Raw genomic sequence first — 26,000 nt, 5'->3', positions numbered from 1 at the left:
AGTATCGAAAGTCAGAGTTTATACAATCGGTATCCACGGGATCATAAGCTCCACTAGAGGTAGTCAAATTACTCTTTACATTATCAACACAATCTAGGGATAGTCGAGATAAAAATCAATATACGTATGTGTAATTAATTCCATGCACATATTTATTTGTTACTATCATTGGTACCGACAAAAGTACAATGTATTTATCATTTCAGGTTTTATAATCCTGTCTGCGGTCGACTCGTCATAACCGGCGAATATATCGTCATTAATTTATTAATAAACTGGCAAAACTCGCGGCTTCGCCAGCGTAGCACATTCGGGTTGTAACGAAAATCCTTGAAAATAATGAGTAATAGCAATTCCCTCATTTGCCAGAATATGTATATATAGTGAATTAGTAAATTATTAACAATTATCAGCATATTCTGCGGTTCATCGGTGTGCAAATATTAAACATGTAGTAATATTGTTAACAGTAACAGCCTGTGAATATCCACTGCTGGGCCCTCCTCTCCCGTATTGATGCTTGCCCGGGTTTGAACCCACGATCATCGGTTAAGATTCACGCGTTCTTACCACGGGGCCATCGTTGTTAACGTACATTAAATTACGAATAAAGAATAAAAAAATGTCATACCTATTTTATCGTAATGCCAATATATATGTATAAAAATTTTAATTATTAGTTTGCAGCTGTAGTCTAAAATAAAAATGGTTTTGTTGGTTTTGGTGACTCGCAAATAGCCATATTCATTTCATTTCACTTATTTTAAAATCACATACAAACGCTTCAATTTTATTTATTTGCACATATTTACTTGTGCTTAGTATTGGTAGTTAGTAGATATAACAATTAGAACAATAAATCAATACGTTGAAAGTAATTGGCGAATTTATATTCTAATTTTGAATGCATTTGTTTGTCTATGCAAATTATAATCAGTGCTGCTAGATTGTAAAAATGGATAAAAAAATAAAAATTCCAGTTTAAACTTCACAAAATATTTCTTTGACATTGTATCCTTCCCGTTAGTTTGCTAATGTTTGTAATACAGATGACCACTTAAAATTATACTAATCATTTTTTTCCATAGTAAGTTAAGGTGAAGAAAAATCAATAGTTTTTTATTATTATTATTAATAAATTCTGTACAATTTCAGGGACTGAGAGTTCGATATTAAGTTGGGTGTACTATTATTCCTACAGACATATATATTTCTGTTATCAGACTAACAGCGGTACCGAGGTCTAGTCGGTCTCCACCGTCCATTCGCATTGCCACCAACCTTGGGAACTTGATTTGTCCCTTGTAGCTACACTGGCTCATTAACCCTTCAATTCGGATTCGGATTTATCGTTAGAATATCTGATGAGTGGACGGTACCTACCCAGACGGGCTAACACAGAGCTTGTAAGATAACTGTATTTATTTCGCGAATAAGTATATAATATATATTGAAATAGTTTGGTACACATTACGGATTCATAATATTATATTTAATTGTTCATTATATGCTCTATGACTGCCTTGTTGCTCTAGTGGCTTGATGTATTCTGCTGGGTTCAATTTCCAGGTCACGCTAATAACAAGAGTTTTTCTGTCAGAAAATTCTCAGTAGCAGCCCGGAGTGTGGAATTTGAAAGTGTGTACACTCCCGTGTCACGGAAAGCACGTAAAGTCGTTGGTTCTGCGCCAGAACTCTTTCCGGTCGTGTCCGATTGCCGTTCCATCGGATTATGACAGTTAGTGTGCACTAAGTATAGTGTGCACTATAATATGTCCTGCGCAGTTGGCTTATGAGATTGGCCGCCGCGGCCGAAATCGGTCTGGAGGACATTATCATTATTATATGATCTATAGTTAAAAATTTAACGTAATAAATAAGTTCAGATCCTATTAAAAGTCAAACACTGAAAGTTCGTAGCAATAAATCAGTTTAATGTTCGATTTTATGACCTCAGAAATTAAATGAAGTGAGACTAAAGTGTGAACTATTATAACGGGAATTTTAAAATTCTCGCGAGTTTCTAAGATATTTCGAGAGTTATTTTTAAAAAGGTAGATATGTACGTAGTATTTTAAATGTTTTCAGATTATTAAAAATATTTAAATATCGTTTGTTCTGAGTTCAATACCAACATACACTAACAGCCTTTGAATGTTCCACTGCTGGGCTAAGGCCTCATCTCACTTTTTGAGGAGAAGGTTTTTAGCTTATTACACCACGCTGCTCCGATGCGGGTTGGTGGCAGAATTTCAGTGAAATTAGACACAAGCAGGTTTCCTCACGATGTTTTGCTTCACCGTCAAGCACGAGATGAATTATAATCACAAATTAAGCACATGAAAATTCAGTGGTGCTAGCTCGGGTTTGAACCCACGATCATCGGTTAAGATTCACGCGTTTTTACCACTAGGCCATCAACATAATGGTACCTTATACCATTATATTATAGTATAATCTACAATGAACACTTTTGTTTATAAAATTGGTCGGCGAACACGCAAATTGTCATCAACGCAAGAACCTTCGAGCCGGAAGCTAACATAGATGTTGGCGCCGTTAGAAATTTAAGCCATTCCTAACAAGCCAAATGTGCCACCAACCTTGGGATCCAAGATATTATATCCCTTGTACCTGTAGTTACACTGGCTCACTCACGCTTCAAACCGGATTACAACAATACTAAGCATTGCTGTTTGGCGGATGGATATGTGATTTTAATGGTTTTGCCGAACGAAAATAAATTAATGTGTAAGCAAACAAAACGTACGATTAAAATAATAATAAAATTAAAATATTTTATACAAGTGACTTTAAAATCACTTTTGAATTATGTTACAGGATTAAATTACTATCAAAAAGAACCGACATGATCTCGGTAAACACTCATTCTCTCAAATGTCGTAGACAACTATATACAATTAAATTTAATTGTATGTAAATCAATGAAAAGGAATTCTACATAATTATTATGTAGGTAGATGATGAAAAGAACGTCATCGCTGCACACGATATATAATTGTGACACAATACAAAATGTTCTTGTGTGTTTTGTAAGACTAACAATGATGAGTTTTATCTATTCATGTTTTTTAATACATAATTGTTATTATGTTAAAATTATACAATTTAAAAACAAGTATACCTTTTTTGAAAAAACTTTGATACGTTATTTATTATCATAAATAATGTCATTATTATAATAATTTATAAGTCGAAATAAAAAATCGAGATGCATACTGCACTGCCATCTATCAACTTTCTTGCGGACTACGAAGTGGGTAAAAGATTCGAGATAGCTCCTTGATAAATTGAGAGATGGCGTTAGTGACGAGCGAATCCGTTGCCATGACAACCAAGGCGATCAACTAACGATGTACCAAAGGAAGGATATTTTCTCGAATTGGTTTCTAGTGATCAATTATTCGTGGGTTGGGATGTATATATATACATAAACTAGTATTATTTAAGATATTTAATACTTGTGCGGTCAAATAAAAATAGTAAAGGTCATAATATCCTTTCTTGGTTTTCAAACTTGCTTCATACCAAATTTAATTAAAATCGTTTCAGTGGGTAAGCCGTGAAAGCGTAACATACATACAGACAGAGTCTTCTCGTTTATAATATTAGTATAATAATGGTACCTGCTCACCACCGCTAATAGACATTGGCGCTGAAAATATAACCTCAGCCCAATGCGCCACGAACCGTGGATATTAAGTGAGATGTTACGTCGCTTGTTATTACTTGTTGCTATTGTGCCTTTAGTTAATTATTAAGGTATACATTTAAATATTTCGACCAATTAATACATATCACGAATGGTCGTTTACTTTAGTCTTTTTTTTTTATTATTTTTTTAGGATGGTTTTAGAAGGAAATAAAACAGGACAATAGAAAAGACAACCTTAAATATTCCTCCTTTTTTTTCAACGCTGGAAAGACGCATTATGCATTTCCTTTACGGGAACGCTGTAGGGGGTGTGGGGGTCGCCGGTGTCTATGGCGCCGAGTGCGCCCCGAACATCGGAATACCCATTAAAAAACCAGCGGTACCCTTTCCGTCTTAACGAGAAGCGCCCCGTGGCGCTTGAAAACGCTACCGTGACGCTCTGACGGCCGGCTTTGCGGGCCTCCATTCTCTTTAAATATTGCTCCTCTTCAACCTTATTCAACTTTAAATTTCGCTCTCCTTATTAAATTGTCCGTGAATGATGTGCTGTACTGTCATTGTGAATTTATAGCTTCGTTTTGATAATAACCTGATTTGAATTTCATACATTTTCTATAACTATAGAATTTAAATAGCCTTCACTCCAGCCGGCTCCACTTTGGCTCGCAGCCAAGCAAGACTATCAAGTAAAGATAAATCATGTCGAGTTTGTGATCGGATATGACAATTCGTTGGGAAAAATACTCAAGTACTTACCTAGATAAACGAAAAGTCTGTTAAAAATATGCTATTTCTTTCATTATTGTTATTTGAAATTCGAATTTAATTTTTTTAATTGCGCAAATATTTCATGCAAAGGCTTTATGGTGCTATGCATATTTTTGACCAACTTATATCGTTTAAATCATAATTATTAATAAGGACGATATAAATTAAAATGATGTATCGTAATTAAATAAAGTATTTGTTTGATGTTTTTGATTTACAATTAATATAAATGTAGCCACGAAGCCGCGACCGGAAACTGATACTGTATATTACTGCTATTGATTACTGAGAAGGTACTTGCTAATATTTTGAGTTATAATCCACATCTACTTTACTGGTGGTAGGGCCTTGTCCAAGCTCGTTTAGTTAGGTACCACCCACTCATCAGATATTCTACCGCAAAACAGCAGTACTTGGTATTGTTGCGTTCCGGTTTGAAGGGTGAGTGAGTCAGTGTAATTTACTGGTGATAGGGCTTTGTGCAAGCTCGTCTGGGTAGGTACCACCCACTCATCAGATATTATACCGCAAAACAGCAGTACTTGGTATTGTTGGGTTCCGGTTTGAAGGGTGAGTGAGCCAATGTAATTAGCCTGTTACATTGGCTCACAAGGGACATAAAATCTTAGTTCCAAAGGTTGGTGGCGCATTGGATATGTAAGCGATGGTTGACATTTCTTACAATGCCAATATCTAAGGGCGTTGGTGACCACTTACCATCAGGTGGTCCATATGCTCGTCCGCCTCCCTATGCTATAAAAAAAAAGATACAGGCACAAGGGACGTAACATCTTAGTTCCCAATGTTGGTGGCGCATTGGCGATGTAAGTCATGGTTAACATTTCTTAATGCTAATATCTATGCGTGTTGGTGACCACTTACCACCAGGTGGCCCATATGCTCGTCCGCCTACCTATTCTATAAAAAAATAAAAAAATCCGGGGTTCCAAACCGGTGTTTAAATTTAAATTGTCTTGTGTAAGTGAATTAAAGGGATTTATTAAGTCTCTTAATTTTTTAATTCAAAAATATAAAATGTAAAGTCTAAGAATATGTGAAAAGAGTGCTCTAATTTAAATTGTTAAATGTTTATTAAGCGTTCTTACAGACGAACGGCAAGTTGTGAACGGCAGCCGTCGCCACCTATCGACGACAGTCGTCAACGCGTCGGCGGCAGCAGTCAATACGTCGACGGCTGCCGCCGGCAGGCGACCACGGCTGCCGTCGACAGGCGACAACGCTTGCCGCGAGTGCCGCATACTAGCAGTCTTGGTCGGCTTGTACAGGAGCCAGTTGCAAAATGGCGTCCGATGAAGAAACATTGTTATTGCTTTTACTCCGCCATCGCCGACGACAACGAAAAAGAAAGACACGTTCAGTGTGGGTTGAAGAAATATTAATGTATAGAGAACAAGAGGGAGATTTTTATACACTGTATCCACGTTTGCGAAGGTCCGAAAAAAAATTTTTCAATTACTTTCGAATGTCAATCGCTTCTTTTGATGAGTTGACATCTATTTTGAAACTTTCAATATCTCGCCAAGACACTGTGATGCGAAAAAGTATACCAGCTGAGCAAAGACTCGCTATGACATTAAGGTAAGAGGGTTTTTTTTTTTTTTTTTTATATTACCCGGGAGGGCAAATGACTCTACTCCACCTGATGTTAAGTGGTAGTAGAGTCCAAACGCGAGGACGGCCAGTACAGTCGGGAAGAAGGTTCTGCACTAGCCGCCCTCGCCTTGCCGGCCCGCAAGATGCCTCTTCACGCCTCGTTTGAAGGAAGGGTTTAATTTTATCAAAAAATGGTATATACTGGACATAACTTTAATGAGATCAAATCAATATAACTTTGGCAACATTTTTAATTTAAGTTAAAATAGGAACTTTACTTAACATTAATTAACATTTATATTATACTATAAAACTTTTAACAACAAATTCTCCATAATACTGATTATAAAATCACAAGTGGCGCCGCTACAAGATTTTTTAATTTTCCTGATCAATCTTTGCAATTTTTTTTCTCATAATCAACTTGTAGTAAAACCATACAAAACATAAAAACAAACAATATAACAATAATTTAGACAAAAAGTAAATTATTCTGAGAAGAGTTCAGTTATTATGGTATTTGAAACAGAATCCTCAGAGGATAAGCTTTCAATATTTGTGAGTTGACTTTTCGGTCTTTCAGGATGTGTTGTAGTGGAGTACGCCGAATAGTTATGAGAAGAATGACTCGTTGAAGGAATTGTGTTTTGCATGGAATTCTGAGACGACAAGCTTTCATTAGTTGTGACTTGACTTTCCGGTCTTGCAGAATGTGTTGTGGTGGAATAACCCGCGTAGTTATATGAAGAATGACTCGTTGAAGGCATTGAAAGAGACTTGTAATGTTTTATTACTTGCATAACTTCTAATTTGGCGTCTAATTTCCAATCTGCTGTTATGTTTTTGAAATCACTTACTAGGGACAACAGAAATAACTTATCCTCATCTGGAGGAGGAGAAAAGTCTCTCTCAGCTTTATCCAGTTTATAATTTAATTTCTTAGTTAATTTTTCAATCAAAGCATCATCACCATCACTTTGGCGTATCCGTTGTCGTTTTGGCATTGGCGTTGGCGTTGTTGTTGGTGGTAGAATTGTCTGAGAGGGAGCATCAAAGTTTGAAGTACTTTGACCCTTATCTTCGGTAACATCTTTCAAAAATAGTAGTTGATCATAGAATGTATACTGTTTTGCTTTAGACACTGCGGAACCACTTTTTCTCTTCAAAGTTCTGCAATATCTTGTGAAGCCGTCTCTTAAAGTTTTCCATTTAGACTGTACCTGTATACCTAAAAAAAAATAAAAAAAAATTTTAAAATAGTATGTAATAAATAAGTAAAATATATGTAAGAAGACTGCCTTTATTTTTTCAGGTTCTTAGCAACTGGCTGTTCATTTGAAGATCTACAGTATGCATATAGATGTGGAATTTCCACAATAAGCAACATAATAAAAGATGTCTGCCAACAAGTATGGTTAAATATGAGAGACGACATTTTACCACAAAATATAACCGAAGAAACTTGGAAAAGGATTGCTGATAGATTTGAAAGACACGCTCAATTTCCTAACTGCATAGGCGCAGTTGATGGCAAGCATATAAGAATATTTAAGCCCGGAAATAGTGGATCTTCTCATTACAATTACAAGAATTACTTTTCAATTATACTTTTAGCTATCTGTGACAGTGATTATAAATTTATATTTTGTGACATAGGTTGTTACGGACGACACTCTGATTCAACTATTTTTGAAGATACAATTTTTTTCACAAAGCTACAAGAAAAGTCACTCAACATTCCAAAGCCCAGACCGATTTCAACTGATGGATGTACCTTGCCTTATGTTTTAATTGGAGATGAAGCATTCAGTTTATCAGAAAATTTGTTACGGCCATATCCAGGCAAGAGATTGACAGAAAAGATGAGAATTTTTAATTATCGCTTAACACGTGCAAGGAGATATGTAGAATGTTCATTTGGCATTTTGACCAATAAGTGGCGAATCTTTCACACCCCCATGAAGTTATCTTTAGAATTCTGTAAAGATGTTGTTAAAGCATGTTGCATATTGCATAATTTTGTACGTGACAGAGATGGTTTTACATTTGAAGATACACTAACTATAAACGGTTTGGAAAATATAGCCACAATCCCTAATGAAGGGGACTCGTTATCGGGTCCGATAATAAGAGAAAATTTTTCAGATTATTTTAGCAGTAGTGAAGGCAGTGTTTCGTGGCAGTTGAATTGCATATAAAACAAATAGATAGTATCTCCATTATTATATGTAAGAAATAATCTGCTTAAAATTCAATAAAATATTTAATAAAAAGTTACTTACCGATTGCGTTTTTTTCAATTATGGATTTATCCTTAAAATCATTTACAATTTCCTCACACACTGCTACCCATGCTCTGTTTTTTATTGTCTTGTTACTGTAGTCTTGTAGCTTATAATTCCAAAGACAAAGCCTTTTTTTACTGCCATAATTAACAATTCGACATCAATTTCATCTCCGGAGCTCATTTTGTAGACGCACGACGCTTGCGCACTCTTTGTTTATTTGTCGTCGACTGACAAAATGGCGGACGTAACACGCTACAACTGCAAGCGTCGCCACCTGTCGGCGGCAGCCGTCGAAGTATTGACTGCTGCCGTCGACGCGTTGACGACTGTCGTCGACAGGTGGCGACGGCTGCCGTCGACAGGTGGCGACGGCTGCCGTTCACAACTTGCCGTTCGTCTGTAAGAACCCTTAGGCAGCGGAATAAAGGTAAGTTTTTGTATGAATAATTAAAAGCCAGTATCTAAATCGGACTTTAAAGCAATTAATATAATAAACACTGAAACGTATTAAGATGTTTTTTTTATTTTATTTTTTTTATTATATCTGGGAAACAAACAGTACACGCTACATATACTGCACAACAAATTAACTCGATCACACACCAATCAAGTTTCCACTCAAAACTAATTTATGTATGACAGTAAACAAGCAATTTTGTAAATTACAAATAATAATTATTAAGATTCAAACAGTTAACAACAGCAAAACAATATTATATAATAAAAATTAAATAGATAAAATAAAAACATTGACTAAGTTAACAAATGCACACAAACTTTTTTTTTAAATGTATTGAGCGTACAAGAAATATATGTTTAAATAAAATTAAAAATCTTATTAAAGAATTTCAATAAAAGTTAGAATAAAGTTGACCTTTTTTTAATAATATTTTAATTTCAAAACAAACCGTGGAGATTATCTCTTATATTATTAACAATGAGTAAATATTTGTTGAAAATTCGAATGAAGAACTGCAACGTTAGCAGAACAACTTGCATTGTTGTAAATGTTACGATGGAAATATTTAACGAAGCTAGAAAAAGTAATGTTAAAATCGTTAATGCATATCTTCAACTTCGTTTGAGCGAAACATACTTCTTTAAAAATAAATTCATACAGCAACATGGCAATGTTTTCATTTATCAATTAGGAAGCTAAATGATATCATTTATTTTGATTTTACTACACGTATCTAAATTTGTATTCCAAGGCAAACATTTCGAATTTTGATTATACAAATTGATTTGCAACAAAAAGTCCAAAGAAATCTTATCTTCAAAGAAAATTTTCTTTAATACTGAAAAAGTGCGTGTCCCTAAAACTACGTATATCGTGCGCCCTCAATTTCCAGGGAGGGTTTTTACAGGTTTCGTGTAAGTGGGTCGACAGGAAATTGTACGGAATCCGTTAAATGTTATCGCGCAACGGTTTATACGTGTAACCTACTTGTGTATTTATTACGATATTGAATAATGGATTAAAGGGTATCTGAAGTTTTTTGAGTAAAATCATAAATTACAATAGTTGTATTGGACTCGATCATACCGAGTTGTACAATAATTGTTGAGTTGGTGGTAACTAACCAGTACGAGGCCTTATCATTACTATATATTTAAATTTTATGATTTTATTTCTGTAACAAATTTTATATGAAGTGCAAGTTTTATTCCAACTCCAATGATACAAAGCAGTAGCGACCCCTATTTATATGCAAATTGATAGCCCTTTTGTAGCGAGCCGCGTTGCGTAAGGGATTGGGAAAAATTCTTGTTAACAATATGCTAATTTCGCGTACACAAATGTTAACTTTAGGTTCCTTATTAATGTTGTCAAGTAAACACTTAATGTATTTTATGTCGTGTTACTATATTCGTTGTTTTTGCAATAGAATGGTCTACGAGGCGTAATTCAAAAGCGTCTCGTTACAAAACGTTTCGTAAATTTCGAAGTTGTATTTATGTGACGTAAATTAGTTCCCATGCACCCCCTAAACGAAGTTTATAAGTAAGGGACTAACTTTTGATATGATTATTTCGCAATAAGAGTTAAAGAGTAGGTCACATCCTAATTAATCTGTGCGTACTAATATTATAAATACAAAAATAACTGTCTTTTTTATAGAATAGAAAGGCGGACGAGCATATGGGCTACCTGATGGTAAGTGCTCACCAACATTGACATTGTAGAAAATGTTAACCATCGCTTACATCACCAATGCGCCACCAACCTCTGGAACTAAGATGTTATGTCCCTTGTGCCTGTAATTACACTGGCTCACTCACCCTTCAATCCGGAACACAACAATATCAAGTACTGTTGTTTTGAGGTAAAATATCTGATGAGTGGGTGATACCTACCCAGACGAGCTTGCACAAAGCCCTACCATCAGTAAAGGAAACAATGTCTGTCTGTTTGTTATGATTTCACGGCTAACTCATGGACCGATTTTGATGATATTTCTTATGAAGCGAGCTTAGGCCACAAGAAAGATCAGGCTACTTTTTATACCTAACGCTTCCCCCCCACTTAAACACGGCGGCGAAAGCTACTAGTAAGTTCAAATGCGTAGGTTTGTTTGTTATTCTATCACGTCTTAACTACTCGTCGGATCATTATGAAATTGCTTACACATTGTTAGGGATATAGAAAAGGACAAGGATTACCAAAGACCCCCTCACTTCATTCGCGGGAGAAACCACGGACGGAATCTGGTAGGTTATAAATAAAATGACAGGTATACGTTATAAGGCATATTCTGTGGTTTCGCTAAACAATGTAAGCAAGCCGCAACGCTCGGTTTGGGTACGGGAGGTTTTAAATGAAAAAATAATTATGTCGTATTAAAAATAATTGTGTGCGAGCCTCACGAAAACATTCCACTAAAAAATTTAAACTGAGCGGCCATTTTGTTTTGCTTACGTAATTTCCGTCCAACGTTGTTGAAAATAATTATAATCTGTTTGTAGTTTCTTTTGAGAGCGAAAAGTATTTCTAAAATTGCAGGTTTTTATATTTTATACATATATTTTTTTAATTAAATTAAAAATATTAATATATTGTTTATGAAAACACCGACTCGTAATCGATATTAATATTATAAATGCGAAAGTATCTCTGTGTGTCTGTTACGCTTGCACGACTAAGCTACTGAATCGATTAAATCGTCCTATTATTAAAGTTTATTTAAATTGACTGTTTTTAAATAAATTTGTGTATACTGATAAATTTATACAACAATACAATTAATATCAATAAAATTAATAATTAGGTGTAATGATTAATATCGAATAAAAGTTTTGCGTTGAATTTGTATTGATCCAAGTATCTTTCGTTAGGTTTTCAGTATTACAATTACATTTACAATTCTCCATCAAGCAAAAACCTTTTAAGGTGTCATTTAGAACACGTGATCATAATTTTCTACACAAAAAGGGTTCATATAAATAATGTTTATGAATTACAAAGACCATATCTCATAAACATCGATCACACATTCGCCTTTCAGGAACGAACCTTCAACCGCTTCCTAAAGTCGTTTCCTTGAATGCCTTCAAAGATAAGCCTGTGAAAAAACCATAAGTTATCTATGAAAAATACACCCTACTGCACCTAATTTATGACCCATTTTCCTCTAATCAAGATCAGAGGTATAATGTTACATAGAATAATGTATGTTATAGCTTTGACGATAAAATCCATTTTCCCATGAGTATATAATACAAGAAGGTGTTAAAGGCTTCAATAATTTCACTGATAAGCGACAATGTGCATAGTATAGGCATCTCTTTCTATAACGAGATGTGTAAAAATTGATGAGCAGGTGAATACCTGCTGAATTTGAAAGTAAATAAATTGTTTTATCATTGCTTTAGTTATTATTATTACTTTTTAAATATATGAGAGGAAATTATAATTAAACCGATAAAATAAATAAATCTAATTTAGTTTTTTTCTTTTTTTTTTAAAGAAGGTAAGGTTTGTAAGGAACTACTAATGCCCCCCCGTTAAGAACAAATGTTGTGTTAATAGCAGTGCATAGGTTTAGCATCGAACCTGCGACATTTAGACCGCCAGGCGTCCCGTGTACCGTTGAAACAAAAGTTACTTAATAAAATAACAATGACAACATCGAAATATATTATATAAGAATATTAATTATTCAAACACATTTTTAATAATAAAAAAAATCATTTTAAGTCATAAATATAAAAATATTTCACGCGATGACTTAAATGCGAAAGGGTTTTGCAATTTTTTTTATCTCTTTTATTAATTGCTTTTATCATTTGATCTGTCCCTTCGTTAGATAAAATGAGACTTGAATGAAAAATTGCTTCATTTAAGAATTCGTTAAGTATAAAAATTGTAGCTGTAAGATTATTTATTGCACACAAATGGTCATATAAGGAAAAAAAAAAGAATTAAAAAAAGTGTTTAATTGTGTTATCCCAATAAGAGGTCTCTTCTAGTTTACTTTTGAGGTACTAAGAGGAGAATAAATCTTATTGAAATACTAAAAGAAAGCAGAATTATATATCGTCAAATATCTCACTGCATCACAGTTTCCATACATGACACATAGGAAGTTAGATATATATATATATGTATAGTTTTTAAATATGGAATTGATATAATAATCATTGAATTATATTGTTGTTTTTAAATGTAAAACGGAACACAAAAAAAATTACAGTAAGCGAGTAAAGCAAACTAAAGACAAAACTAAGCCAAAGTTGATAAATTAACTAAACTTTTATTAATTCGATTTTCCTTGTTTCAATTTAAATAATAGCGAGTTATATTAGCTTTCATTACTACTCAGGATGTTGACTAAGCTTACGACATTTTTATTATTTATAAAGGTGTAACGGTTTTTCTTATAAATATTTAACATGACAAGAAATGTTTTTCTTAATAACCGCGAGACAGCCAGCGAACAGAAACCAAAAATGATTCTTTACGAAACGAATGTATATTATTTATTTTGATTTAAGACGCACACAATAAATTACTGGTGTCAAAAATGTTGACATAAATGTTTTTCATTTCTAAGAAATAATTCGTTCCCCATCATTACGCGATTCGACTTTATTCACTAAAGTATTCGTACATAATGTTTGTAATCATAATACATAATAAAGAGCCGAGATGGCTCAGTGGTAAGAACATGTGAATCTTAACCGATGATCGTGGGTTCAAGCCCGGGCAAGCACCACTGAATTTTCATGTGCTTAATTTGTAATTATAATTCATCTCGTGCTTTACGGTGAAACCTGCATGTGTCTAATTTCACTGAAATTCTGCCGGCTCATCAAAAAAAAGTGTTTGCTATGTTTATTTATATTTTTTAGCGGTTAGATGATTGCGGGGTCAGCTGTGAACGTTTTATTTCCAAGGTGTGCAATCACCTTAAAAGTCATTGGTTGTGTAATATCCTTTAGCGCACAAGCATTCCTTAACGATTTTTTGATTCATTTGAATATTTTTAAAGTTAATATAATTGTTATTTATCTTGCGATATATAAATGTTATACACTATGCGATATATACATGTTATATATGTAGGCTCAAGGTATACCATTACAAATTTCACTTACATTAGAATTTTTAGCTTATGAAATTTCATATATGTTTTTGGGATTAGATTAGACTAGAACGAATTTATTATTTTGAACTAAACGAACGCGTAACGAGTAAACGCGAGCGTAGCCATGATGTGTAGCGCCATTTTAAAACACGAGTCCGTATCAGTCAGTGTTAAGTGTGGGAGCAACATTAAAAATGCATTAGGATAGTTAACGGTAGGTGACTATAACACTTGAAATATATCTTAACACTCATCATATGTATTGCTTATAAAATGAAAATGATGTGAATAAATCTATTTACTTATAACATAAATAATAATTGCTTATTTACTATTTTAAACATAAATTAAGTATATATAATCATAGTGACATTTGCACTTTGGTGTTTATCATCCAAATCAAATACATCGTCGGTTAAGTTGCTAGCTTTTAAGGACCAAAAATACTAAGGCGACATACAATAAAAAAAAAATTTCAAGAAATTCTCAATAGCACTCCGGATTCTAGCAGTTGTCGAGCTGTCGCTACCAGTCACAGCGATATTTAATTACAATCACTATTATAATTTGTAAGAGTGTAGTAATAAGTGTTTGTGTATATGTAGCGTGTGTATGTATAAATATGTTGTGTATGAATGTATGTGTGTTAAGCGTGTAGCGTAAGGTTGGTCAATATAACTTTTAAATTGACCTATATGTAATGCGCAGTTCGTGTAGCCCGGATTGAGTTCAACTGCCAGAGCCCATCCTGCCTGGTGACACTGTGGCCGCTAGGGTCAACAGCAATACATAAAAAAAATATGTTTGCGTAGAATACTATCGTGGGGAAATCGGTTAGAAACACAATAAAATTCATTTAATAGTCATTGAATAAAATAACAACTATTTTAAAAATCAATTGGTGTAAAATATAAACAGTATATTATTGTATTATTAAAGTTAGCGCTACATGCTAATTGTAAACTATTAATTCAACTATTATGTCACCGGGAACATTTTGTTCTGCAGCGCTGCATAACATACGGCGTTAGCGTACCTCGCTTAATTTATACGTTTATCCGAGCTCTGAAACTTGTATTAACTTGCATAATTTATTTGACAACTAAGACACAAAAGGTGAATTTACAATAGTTTAACTTGTGATGTTAGGTTCGAACTTGTGAAAATATTTTCTTAATTAGGACGAGTCGTGACCGGTATTTCGTGCGTAGTTTTTGCCTATCTCCCCAAAACACATCAAGGGTCCTAATCCTTTTATACGATTTGTATGACCTACTCGGGAAATAATGTGTTTTTTTTTATTTATATTTCGTTTCTAGCAGAGACAACTGAGACGATTGGGTAACCACACGCCATCGTCGAATGTGATGGTTTGGAGTAGCCCGGTTCAGTGGGTTGGTGGTCACGTGTGATGTGGAAAATACCATCGAGACATATAGGATTTCCTTCACCGCTGAGCACGACAAGTCGCTCTGCGTTGCAAAATACAACAAATTTCTTTGGTAATACTATAAATGATAAAGTTACTCTGTTACTTTGTTGTTAAATCAGCAGTAGATAACTTTTTTTATTGATCATCAATGCACCACCAACCTTGGGAATTGTCTCACTCACTCTTCAAATAGGAAGAAATATAACTTTAACTAATGCCGTTTGGTGGTAGAACATGTGATGAGTGGGTGTTGGTGGTTAAATTTGACGTCGAGGAGAAAATAAACGGGGAGTCACGGGGAACTGCTAGTTATCAATAAACCGACAAAATAACTAATAATATCAACACGATATAGCTATATCCTCGTCTTGCACGAAGTTGGTACCTACACCACCCACTCATCAGATATTCTACCGCAAAACAGCAGTACTTGTTATTGTTGTGTTTCGGTTTGAAGGGTGAGTGAGCCAGTGTAATTACAGGCACAAGGGACATAAAATCTTAGTTCCCAAGGTTGGTGGCGCATTGGCTATATAAGCGATGGTTGGATGATTTCTTACAATGCCAATGTCTAAGGGCGTTTGGTGACCACTTACCATCAGGTGGCCCATATGCTCGTCCGCCTTCCTATTCTATAAAAAAAAGATAAATAAAAATATTTTTATCTCTAAAAAAAAATAAACATATTTTACCGCTGAAGAGTGCTTAAAATTTAAAAGTGCATCTCGCAACCCTCAGCTTATATTTGTTATGCCTCGTGTGTGACGAGGGGCGCGGGGCTGGAGGGGACGCTACACATTCATTAAAAATATTTTGATGGAAATGTTTTTTGAAAATTGTACATCTTTTAATTATCTCGCTGTCAATGAATATATATATTTTTGATACGACATTTCAACTTGAATTATTTTGATGTGGAAAATTATAAATATTGTTCAAACTCTGGAATATTTAGTTGTTTTAATTAAACGTTTCTATTCATATGAATAAGATTAATTTGTGTTTCAGTTTATCTAAGAAGGAAATAATTTCATTATTTTTAGAGCGATGTCAAGTTCCAGTGGTCAGAATGCGTGAATCTAGCACCACGGAATATTCATGTGCTTAATTTGTGATGATAATTCATCTCGAGCTTGACGGTGAAGGAAAACAACGTGAGGAAACTTGCATGTGCCTAATTACCCTGAATTTCTGCCACATGTGTATTTCACCAATCCGCATTAGCGCCTGGTGGAATAAGCTCCAAAACCATCTCCTCAAATAATGGAGAGGAGGCCTTAGCCCAGCAGTGGGACATTCACAGGCTGGTACTGATACTACAAGTTTTTAATTTAAAAATTTATTTATCTATATTTCTTCATTACGACATTAGCCTGAAGACTTTGTATGATACGGGGCGCTAATCTCAGTAACTACAAATCTGATTTGAAAAAAGATTTTGTACAACTAGTATTCTCCGCGGCACACGCGTGTTTAGGAGTAGGTGTTACATTTTCTGCTGAGAAGAATCGGATAGAAATGTTACTCTTTTTTATTAAATATATACATGTAATAATTAAATGTATGTCGTACATGAAATAAACGAACACGAAATCCAAGCTTGTATATCGTGCTCGTGTCGTTTGTTTGTTTACTGAATACGGAGAGAAATTTGACAGGATTATATAAAATAAATATTTTCAATTATTCAATATTTTTCATAATCTTTCGTCCTCAGTATCAATAATACTTCCCTTAAGCAATGTTTTACAAATTTTACGTTAAGACAGCTCCGTTACTTTTTTATAGAGTGACCGTCTCGTATAGGTGACGCTATTCACATCGGATAACACGCAATAAAACGTAGATTGTGATACAAGATCTTATAAACGAGCTGTAACGGAGCGGTTACGAGCGAATTATTCAGAATACTTGCATGCATGTAATCGTCAATTTAGTGTGTGATTTGCATATGCAAATGCATAGATGTTATTCGGAAATAACCGGCTACGTATTATTATTTAATACAGTTTGAAAAATGTGTGTAATTAATGGTGTAACTTCAAAAGCTGAGCTGATTTTTATTAAAGTCGTTGTCTTAGTTTATTTTACTTTGAATTATGTTTAAATAATAGCAATATTTAAGCAAATATGATACTCAGGAGTGTTTGTTACAGAAGTTTATGTCGGTAGTGTTGTAACAATTAAGTAGAAGAACATTGAAAACTGCTCATAAATGTTCTTCATATCCAAATGTACAGCCGAGATGGCTAGTGGTAAGAACGCGTGAATGTTAACCGATGATCATGGCTTCAAACCCGGGCAAGCACCACTAAATTTTCATGTGCTAAATTTGTGATTATAATTATCTCGTACTTTACGGTGAAGGAAAACATCGTGAGGAAACCTGCATGTGTCTAACTTCACTGAACTTGCCACATGTGTATTCTCTCTAGTATCTTCTCTTCAAAAAGGAAGAGAGAGAGAGAGAGAAGGAGGCCTTAGCCCAGCAGTGGGACATTCACAGGCTGTTACCATTACCATCCAAATGTATCCTCTTCATTTAGGGAGATTATTCCTACCTGCTCGAATGTGGGTGGTATTGATGAAGATCAATTCCAAATGCAGAGCAAAACATGAAAACTCATTGGTCTCTATTTGAACCTGTGGTCTTTAGTTAAGCTTCTATCTATGTACCATATAATCTCATCGCTATTTGACGACATATTTTTGTGAAAAATAAAGATTATATCTTGATTCTTATCTCGATACGAATGGCAAGTCGTATCGAGTTTGTCATCAGAAAACAATTTATTTTCATATTACGGTCGCCAATTTTCCTTTAATAGATAAACACAAAGTCTGGAGATAGAATGTCTTTCTATCTTTTTTAACATGGATTACAAATAACAAATTTTGATGTCGAATGATCATTAAGTTTGAAGTAGAGACCTACATGGCTGTGTGGTTAAAAATATTTCATGACTAGCTGACCCGTGGCTTCGCTAGCGTGAAATTCGGTTTGAGAAAATCCTTGAAATTCTACCATTTTAACGTTTAGCCTAAAAATGTGGACAGCAAAAATATACGCGAACTTTTAAGTTGTTATATTTCTTGATAGAGTCAACCGAGTTTGATGAAATAGAAACTAAACTGTACCTTGGAATATTCCATATAATAACTCAGTCAGTCAGTCAATTTGAATTTATAATCTGTAGACGTTTTGATAATTATACCGGACAAACAGATAGACTGACAGACGAAAAAAGTATGATTTTTTTTCTTAAGTACTAAATAATAGTATTGATAACGCTCTTATGTTTTTATGCAATTTCTAAAATGGCTACCAGTCTCAAAGAAAACAACTAATAAGTTAACAAAGAATAACTAACAGCGCAGGAAAAACCAGTTGACAAGTGTGTGCTGTAAACACAGATGCAATCTCTATTTCCTTACGTCGAATCAAATCGATGGGAGGCAACCATGTCTTATACATGATTTCATATCATATATTGCTCCCCGCTTAAGGATTGATATAAATAATGAATCTATAAATTTATAAACATATATACTTAAAACATAATGGAAAGCGGTTAAAGATTTAACTTCAAAAGTTTCTTAACATTAAAGACTCAGAAATGAGAATATTTAGATGATTTTCGTATTCTTCGTTTTTTATATTTACGAAATGATTAAATTGTATTTAAAGATTACAAAAACAGACAGAAACAAGTAATATATCAGCAAAGCAATTATCTACGCCCGTCACAATTTATCAAGAGAGATCCGAGCGATTTATAAAGGGAAAAATGCTTCGCGTTTAGGGATTTACTTACTTCTCAAAAATAAATGTTATTCAAATGAAACAGTCTTAATGAGACTCGAGGTACATCAGCTTCTAAAGATGTACACTTTTTAATCTAAGAATCATAACATGGAAAATCATTATGAAACAATTATGCCAATTGCAACTGTTATTTGATATTTACTGTGGACAATTATATTAAAAACAGTAACTGCTGAATTTCTTGCCGGTTTTACTTGATAGAATCTATATTCCGAAATAGTTGTAGCTTTACATTCAATTGAATCCTGTAACATGTCGATGTAGAAGTGATTATAAGTATTCGAATAGAGAATAATTTAATTGGTAGAAAGATTGATTGATAAAACAGTAAGGACACGATCCGTTGATTACTGTCACGTTGATTAAGGACTGATTTGCTAATCTAACTGAATACTGAATCGTCATTGGTTGCCTATTACGTCATCAAATGCCGTCGACCAATTCAGTCTCAGTCGACAAATCAGATTTATGTAAAATTAGTTAAGCTGATAAATGTTATATAAATTGGAAGATAGCGGAATAACTCGAGTGTATATTATTTTCATATAAAAATAAACTCCTACACGGCTGGATCTTTTTTAGTTTTGAGGATATTTTTGTGAGTTTTTCTGTATCTTCCTTGATGGCTTAGATTGGATCCCTCTTCTTAGGCGATTTCAATAACACCAGGTTTTATTAAACCCTAGATCGATACATTATAAGAAATATATATATAATACTTATTATTATGTGACATTTTCAGAGTACATTGCTATTTAATTGACATTATAAGTAAGCACTTATCATTAAAAGGGTCCCACTGAGTAATTGCCCATGAACGTGTTGAACAATTCACTATGAAAATAAACGCGGCGTGGGTGCCATGGAGCTACAAATGTACACACACACACTTTGGCTAGATCGAACTGCAAAAAGTTGGTTCCTGCGAAGGCAAACATTCACTATGTACACCGCCACGCACTCATCAGATATTCTACCGCTAAACAGCACTTATTATGTTCGTGTTCCAGTTCTGCTTTGATGGGTAAGCCAGTGTAACTACAGGACAAGGGACATAGTATCTTAGCTCCCAATGGCGAATGGCAAGGTGATGTGTAAGTAATGGTAATATATTTACAGCGTTATGTATATGGGCGGTGGTTATAACTTACCTTATTTGCCCTTTAGCCTACCTATTTTATAGAACTTCAATCTAAATGGCAACTTCTCGTTTTTTATTGCTCGCCCAGATGTGACCTTAAGATCACAGCTGCTACCTGGTATTGGAGGTGTGTTCGACGCTTTAACTCAAATGGGAATGTCCAAAAACAGAGGTTCCATGCGATACGATCGCTCTGTGACATAAAGGCATTTTGATAAATTCATTCCGCTTATTCATGTCCCTCGTATTTTCCTGGATTTGTTTTTGCTTGCAAATTATATTGCGGGACGTTATCTATTATCTTTTGTAATTTATATGTAATGATTATAATTATGATGTAATAAAAACAGTATACTTTATAAAAATCTGAAGTTTTATTGAAAACTTTAGGTTTAGCTTTGCGTACATCTAAGCCCGCTCTAAAGACATAAACTTGGCTAACATTTTAGGTAGTTGGAAATAAATGGACGCATGCGAGATCGTTTACAGTACTGACTTAAATACTATTACAATTACAATTTCATCAATTCGGTATCCTTTTAACTATAATTCAAGTTTGTAAAGCTAAGTTAAATTATGCTACAAATGTCACACACATCCAGTTGACCTTAACTAAAACATAAAATGTTCAAACTAAATAATTCGTTTAACATTTCAGCGCCACGCAAAGCTAATACGAAACAATTCCACTGAAATTCGGGTTCTTAATTGTGCGAACAATTTCGTTCCTATAGCAGTTTCAGAGCTTCATTCAATTTATTATCATTCATTCATTAACACGTCACACACTTATCGCTGTAGTCGATGATTTATTTCCGTCGAATAAATAACGAGCACATTTTTTTTTAATTTATTGCAAAAACAACAAAGGAAACCAAACTTTATTATGCTGTGATAAAAGCTATTATCATATATTATTGTGAAACGAGCTGTGAATACCGAAGTTACGAAGGGGAATTTGGATCGAGGAATATCCGGATATGTGTGGGCGATAACCGGTTTCGACCGGCTTAATCCGGTGCCCGCGATGTGTCAGATAGCGCTGGACTCACACATGGGTCCGTCCCGTTTTAAATATTGACCGACGATACGTTTTGTGAATTTAAATTACATTAAAAGGGTTGAACCTTTGTACAAGTAGATATGATTTGCTTGTACGTAAGTTATAAGATGATTTTAGTTACGAGCTCAGTTTATTTCCAGTGTGTTTGTGTGTTTTTTTTCCTGTATTGCGAAAGTATATAGACTATATAACATCACGGTACTGGATGGAATAGTAACATTTAACCCGGGTCGAGCCACGCGGTGCTAATCGTAAATAAATAAACTCTTAGAATTTTATAATGCGACCATATAATATGTACATTATGTCACATGACGAATCTGAAGACTCAAGACCATCACAAAGATTCTAGTTATGTTGACCAATCTCAAAGTCCGATGGGACAATCTCACGTACACGTTGGAGAGACATCAGGACCCTACGTGCTTTCCGAGGCTAGAAGGGGAGGGACGCTAACTTTCTAAGTTCAGAAAAACCTAATTACCGTTACTGGCCCAAACCGGTTTCGAACTCGTTCCGCGATCTGAAGTTAGCTACAGAACTACTGAACCTGATGTCATATTCAATTTATTGCTTCATAGTTTTGAAAAACGATTGAAATTGAAACTAAATATTTTTAAAATTCCCTTTAGCGTTACATAAAACAGTTTTTACAACGCAAAAATTAAAGTTTAAATGTCCGTAGTTTTAAAGCTTTTAGTGCGTTATCGATATTTTTTAAACCATGGTTTAAAATATGCATATTCAGAGTGCGCCTAACGTCTGTTTGCATAACGGTCATAAATTGTTGGTCTCTGCTTTATACTCTGTGCCGTCGTGATAAATTGCGTCGGAACAAGCTTTGACATACGTTACTATGGAGCTTTTATGTGACTTCAATAAAATACCTTGTGTTTTTCAATTCTGGCATATATTATGTATGATTATTTAAAAGGGAATATTGGCACACTTTTTCGTGAATTCGTAATTTTTTATTTTAAATTAACTTATGATCGTGCTTGAGGAAATTAAATGGTTATAGGACACTATGATTATCAGCCTGTAATATACATGTGTATATTTATGAAATCCACCACATGCATCGGAAGAGGGTAATGGAATAAACAACAAACCCGGAGAAGGTTTGGTGCTTATTCCACTAAGTGGACTATGTTCAGCGGTAGTATGTTTACAAGCAATTATTTTGACTAATTGTAAGTCGCCATAATAATCTGCTTGTACTTATACTAGCTTACTAGATAACAAAGCCGAGATGGCCCAGTGATAAGAACGCGTGAATCTTAACCGATGATTGTGGATTCAAATCCGGGCAAGCACCAACGAATTTTCATGTGCTTAAATTGTGATTATAATTCATCTCGTGCTTACGGTGAAACCTGCATGTGTCTAATTTCACTGAAATTCTGCCACATGTGTATTCCACCAAACCGCATTGGAACAGCGGTGGTGGAATAAGCACCAAACCTTCTCGTCAAAAAGGGAGAGGCGGCCTTAGCCTAGCAGTGGGACATTCACAGGCGGTTACCTACTAGATAACACCAAGGCAGCGCTTTTTTGTCGTTACATTTAAGTTCAGTGGTTATCATTAACCTAAGCTACCTCTATGGTCTGGTGGCTTATGATGCTGATGCTGAGGTGTTCTGTTCAATCCGAAAGTCTGGGCAGTAAAAGATTATTGGATATATCTTGTAAGAAATTCTCAGTAGCGGCCTGGAGTTCCAAAGTTGGTAAACTTTCAGCCCCTTACCTTCAATACGTTAAAAGAAAGAACTTTTTCTTTTGGTATTGGATTTGCCCCGACGTATTATATGTTGTGTTTATGGAGCATATTCACGGTTAGCAAGCGTAGGACGCCCTCCAGCTAGGTGGAGTGACGATATACGTAAGGTGGCTGGCAGCGGTTGGAGATTGAGAGTGCCATTTTAGAGACCTATGTCCAGCAGTGGACGAAAAAAGGATGATGATGATGACTCACGGTTAGAAGTGAAATATTGTATTTTCTAAATAAGTTCGCTAATAAATAGAAGTAAAAGTAAACATTATCTTCCCGTACTAAATCTGTCTCCAAATTAATCTCTGTGAATCAGAAACTTCATAAGTTGGAAGCTGCAGCCGGCAATCCATTTCTATCTCGATCACGTTGAAACTTTACCCAACTGAATGTTTACCGCCGACAAGTTTCATGTTTTGATATTTGATTAAATGTTTTACGAAGCTGACATTAAATTCGTAAAGAGAAATAGTATTATGATATATTTTGTTAAATAAAATTTATAGATAAAGATTTTTTTAATATAATCAATTGCTTTTCGTAGTCTAAATTTCATCCGTCGTAATATGTAAAATCCTACAGTTGTATACAGGCTTCCTTTTTTCTTGAGGAGATGGTTTTGAACTATCTTTATCACGATACTTCAAAGCGAGACTTCATACGTGGCACAGTTTAACTGACTAAAACAAGTTTCTTTTCAATATTTTTATTCACTGCCAAACAAGAGATGAAAAACAAAGGAAATTTCATTGGTGTTCAACCTGGCCAGGGTTCAAAATTGGAATCTTCGGTGAAGATCCACGTAATTTAGTCATTGGTATATTTAAAAATAAGTTTAAATATATAAATATTTATTATATACAATATTTTTTTCATTATATACAATAGTTTTAAAATAAGTTAAATATTGTTTTATCTTCTAGGGATATAACTTGCCCTGTACCACCGTAATTGGGGCACACCTACAACCAACACCCGATAAATGTATACCGAACATTCCAAGGATTATCAACTCATGTATGCTCATATATTTAATTGTATTAATCACTTGAATGCTTTAAGGGCGTGTGCAGAGGACTATATTTTGAAACACTGGTATAGTTAGTGGCAGGGCCTTGTCTGTACAACACACTCATCAGATATTCTACGGCAAAAGGCGATACTAAGTATTATCGTGTTTCAGATTTAAGGGTGAGTGAGCCAGTGTATAGCCGAGATGGCCCTGTGGTAAGAACGCGTGAATCTTAAGCGATGATCGTGGGTTCAAACCCGGGCAAGCACCACTGAATTTTCATGTGCTTAATTTGTGATTATAATTCATCTCGTGCTTTACGGTGAAGGAAAACATCGTGAGGAAACCTGCATGTGTCTAATTTCACTGAAGTTCTGCCACATGTGAATTCTACCAACCCGCATTGGAGCAGCGTGGTGGAATAAGCTCCAAACCTTCTCCTCAAAAAGAGGAGAGGAGGCCTTTAGCCCAGCAGTGGGACATTCACAGGCTGTTACGGTTACGGAGCCAGTGTATAAGGGACATAACGTTTCAGTTCCCAATCCATCTCACCATCAGGTGGCACATTTGCGCTTATTATATAATATTTTCTAAATATTTTAAAATTAAAAACAAAATCTAGTAGAGCCGGCAAGAAATTCAGTAGCTAATCTGTTTGGTAATTTTTCTTTCTTTTTTCTTCTATTTCCATTTATCAATTATATTTTTATAAGATTAATAAACTAAAGTTTTATCTTTTAGCATATCTTAGTATTGGGATATTAAGAGGTTCCTTTTTTGCCTTTGTAGCATGATTAAAATTGTAAACACGATGACACTTCTATCACTTGAAGTTGTTTGTTTAGCCTTGTTGAGCAGCCTGGTGATTGCTGGGACACACTTATCTTCCATTAAGGATATACATACATTTCATATAAATCTTTAGTGGGTTCAAAACCCAAGTCTAGCTAATAATTTGGTTAGCCGTCGTAGACGAAATTAGTTTTAGAGGACATAATTGGTTTATTCTTTCTTATTTATTTCATAATAAAATTTCTAATCAAATTTCTCAAGTTTCGACAACATATTTTATATTCTTAAGCGAAATGAAAATTTATAAATTCACTCACTTGTACTCGCTTGTCTCCATTCTCTTTATTGGCAATTTATTTTCGAAATTTACTTTGATTGTGTCGCTACAATAATCAGACTTCATTACAGTAGTTGAAAGTCTATTTCCCTTTGTATAAGTTATCAAAAAAATATTTACCAAACAGCTTCATATGTTCGTTTGACATTTTTACAATATAACTGTTAATGTAAGGACAAGTGTGGGGTTACCTTTATACTTTCCACTCAGTTGGAGATCGTTCCACTCAATGAGTTTCAAACGGGGAGCTTTTACTACAAAGATTTTATTTTTAGATATTGTCATGTAATTTATACATATAATAATGTGTAGATTGAACCATAATGTATCACCATAATTGATGGTGTTTTTATTAAAAGTAAGAAAGATACGCTAATAGATAATAATATCAATGTAATTGTTCATTTTCTAACATTTTATATAAGTAGACTGGCGATTATTTTTGTTTACCAACCGTGGCAATCGAGACGCCCAATGAACCGGGAATTATATAATCGGTCCACTATGTAAAGATACGAGTTTAGTAAAGCTTATATTCGAGTCACACTTTATATAACCCCACATTTTTTTTTATAATAAAGCTTTTAGTTTTATAATTTAGTCTGGGGTCTGGATATAAAAAAAAATCATATACACACGATTCTCCAACATTTTATCTCAACAATATAACCTGATCATTATTTCTTTTATCA

At 34.4% G+C, this 26,000-nt stretch overlaps 2 protein-coding genes across 2 annotated transcripts in view; both read right to left on the bottom strand.

Moving 5' to 3' along the window:
- The window catches only part of LOC126778314 (complexin), a 297,079-nt gene that overhangs the window by 100,186 nt on the left and 170,893 nt on the right, over positions 1-26,000 (bottom strand). The gene's annotated exons all lie outside the window — the stretch shown is intronic.
- Positions 6,127-26,000, bottom strand: part of LOC126778031 (uncharacterized) — a 179,606-nt gene continuing 159,732 nt past the window's right edge. Inside the window, exons 2-4 of the mRNA XM_050501378.1 lie at positions 8,621-8,743; positions 8,341-8,480; positions 6,127-7,286 (exon numbers count right to left, since the gene is read on the bottom strand). Coding sequence (XP_050357335.1) covers positions 6,547-7,286; positions 8,341-8,480; positions 8,621-8,743 — 1,003 coding nt within the window. The 3' untranslated portion in view covers positions 6,127-6,546. The remainder of the gene's footprint in view (positions 7,287-8,340; positions 8,481-8,620; positions 8,744-26,000) is intronic.

The sequence above is a fragment of the Nymphalis io genome, chromosome 25 (assembly GCF_905147045.1).
Source record: "Nymphalis io chromosome 25, ilAglIoxx1.1, whole genome shotgun sequence".
In the NCBI taxonomy this organism is placed as follows: Eukaryota; Metazoa; Arthropoda; class Insecta; order Lepidoptera; family Nymphalidae; genus Nymphalis; species Nymphalis io.
The sequence above is the reverse complement of the archived record's forward strand: the minus strand, read 5'-3'. Positions and strand labels throughout refer to the sequence as shown.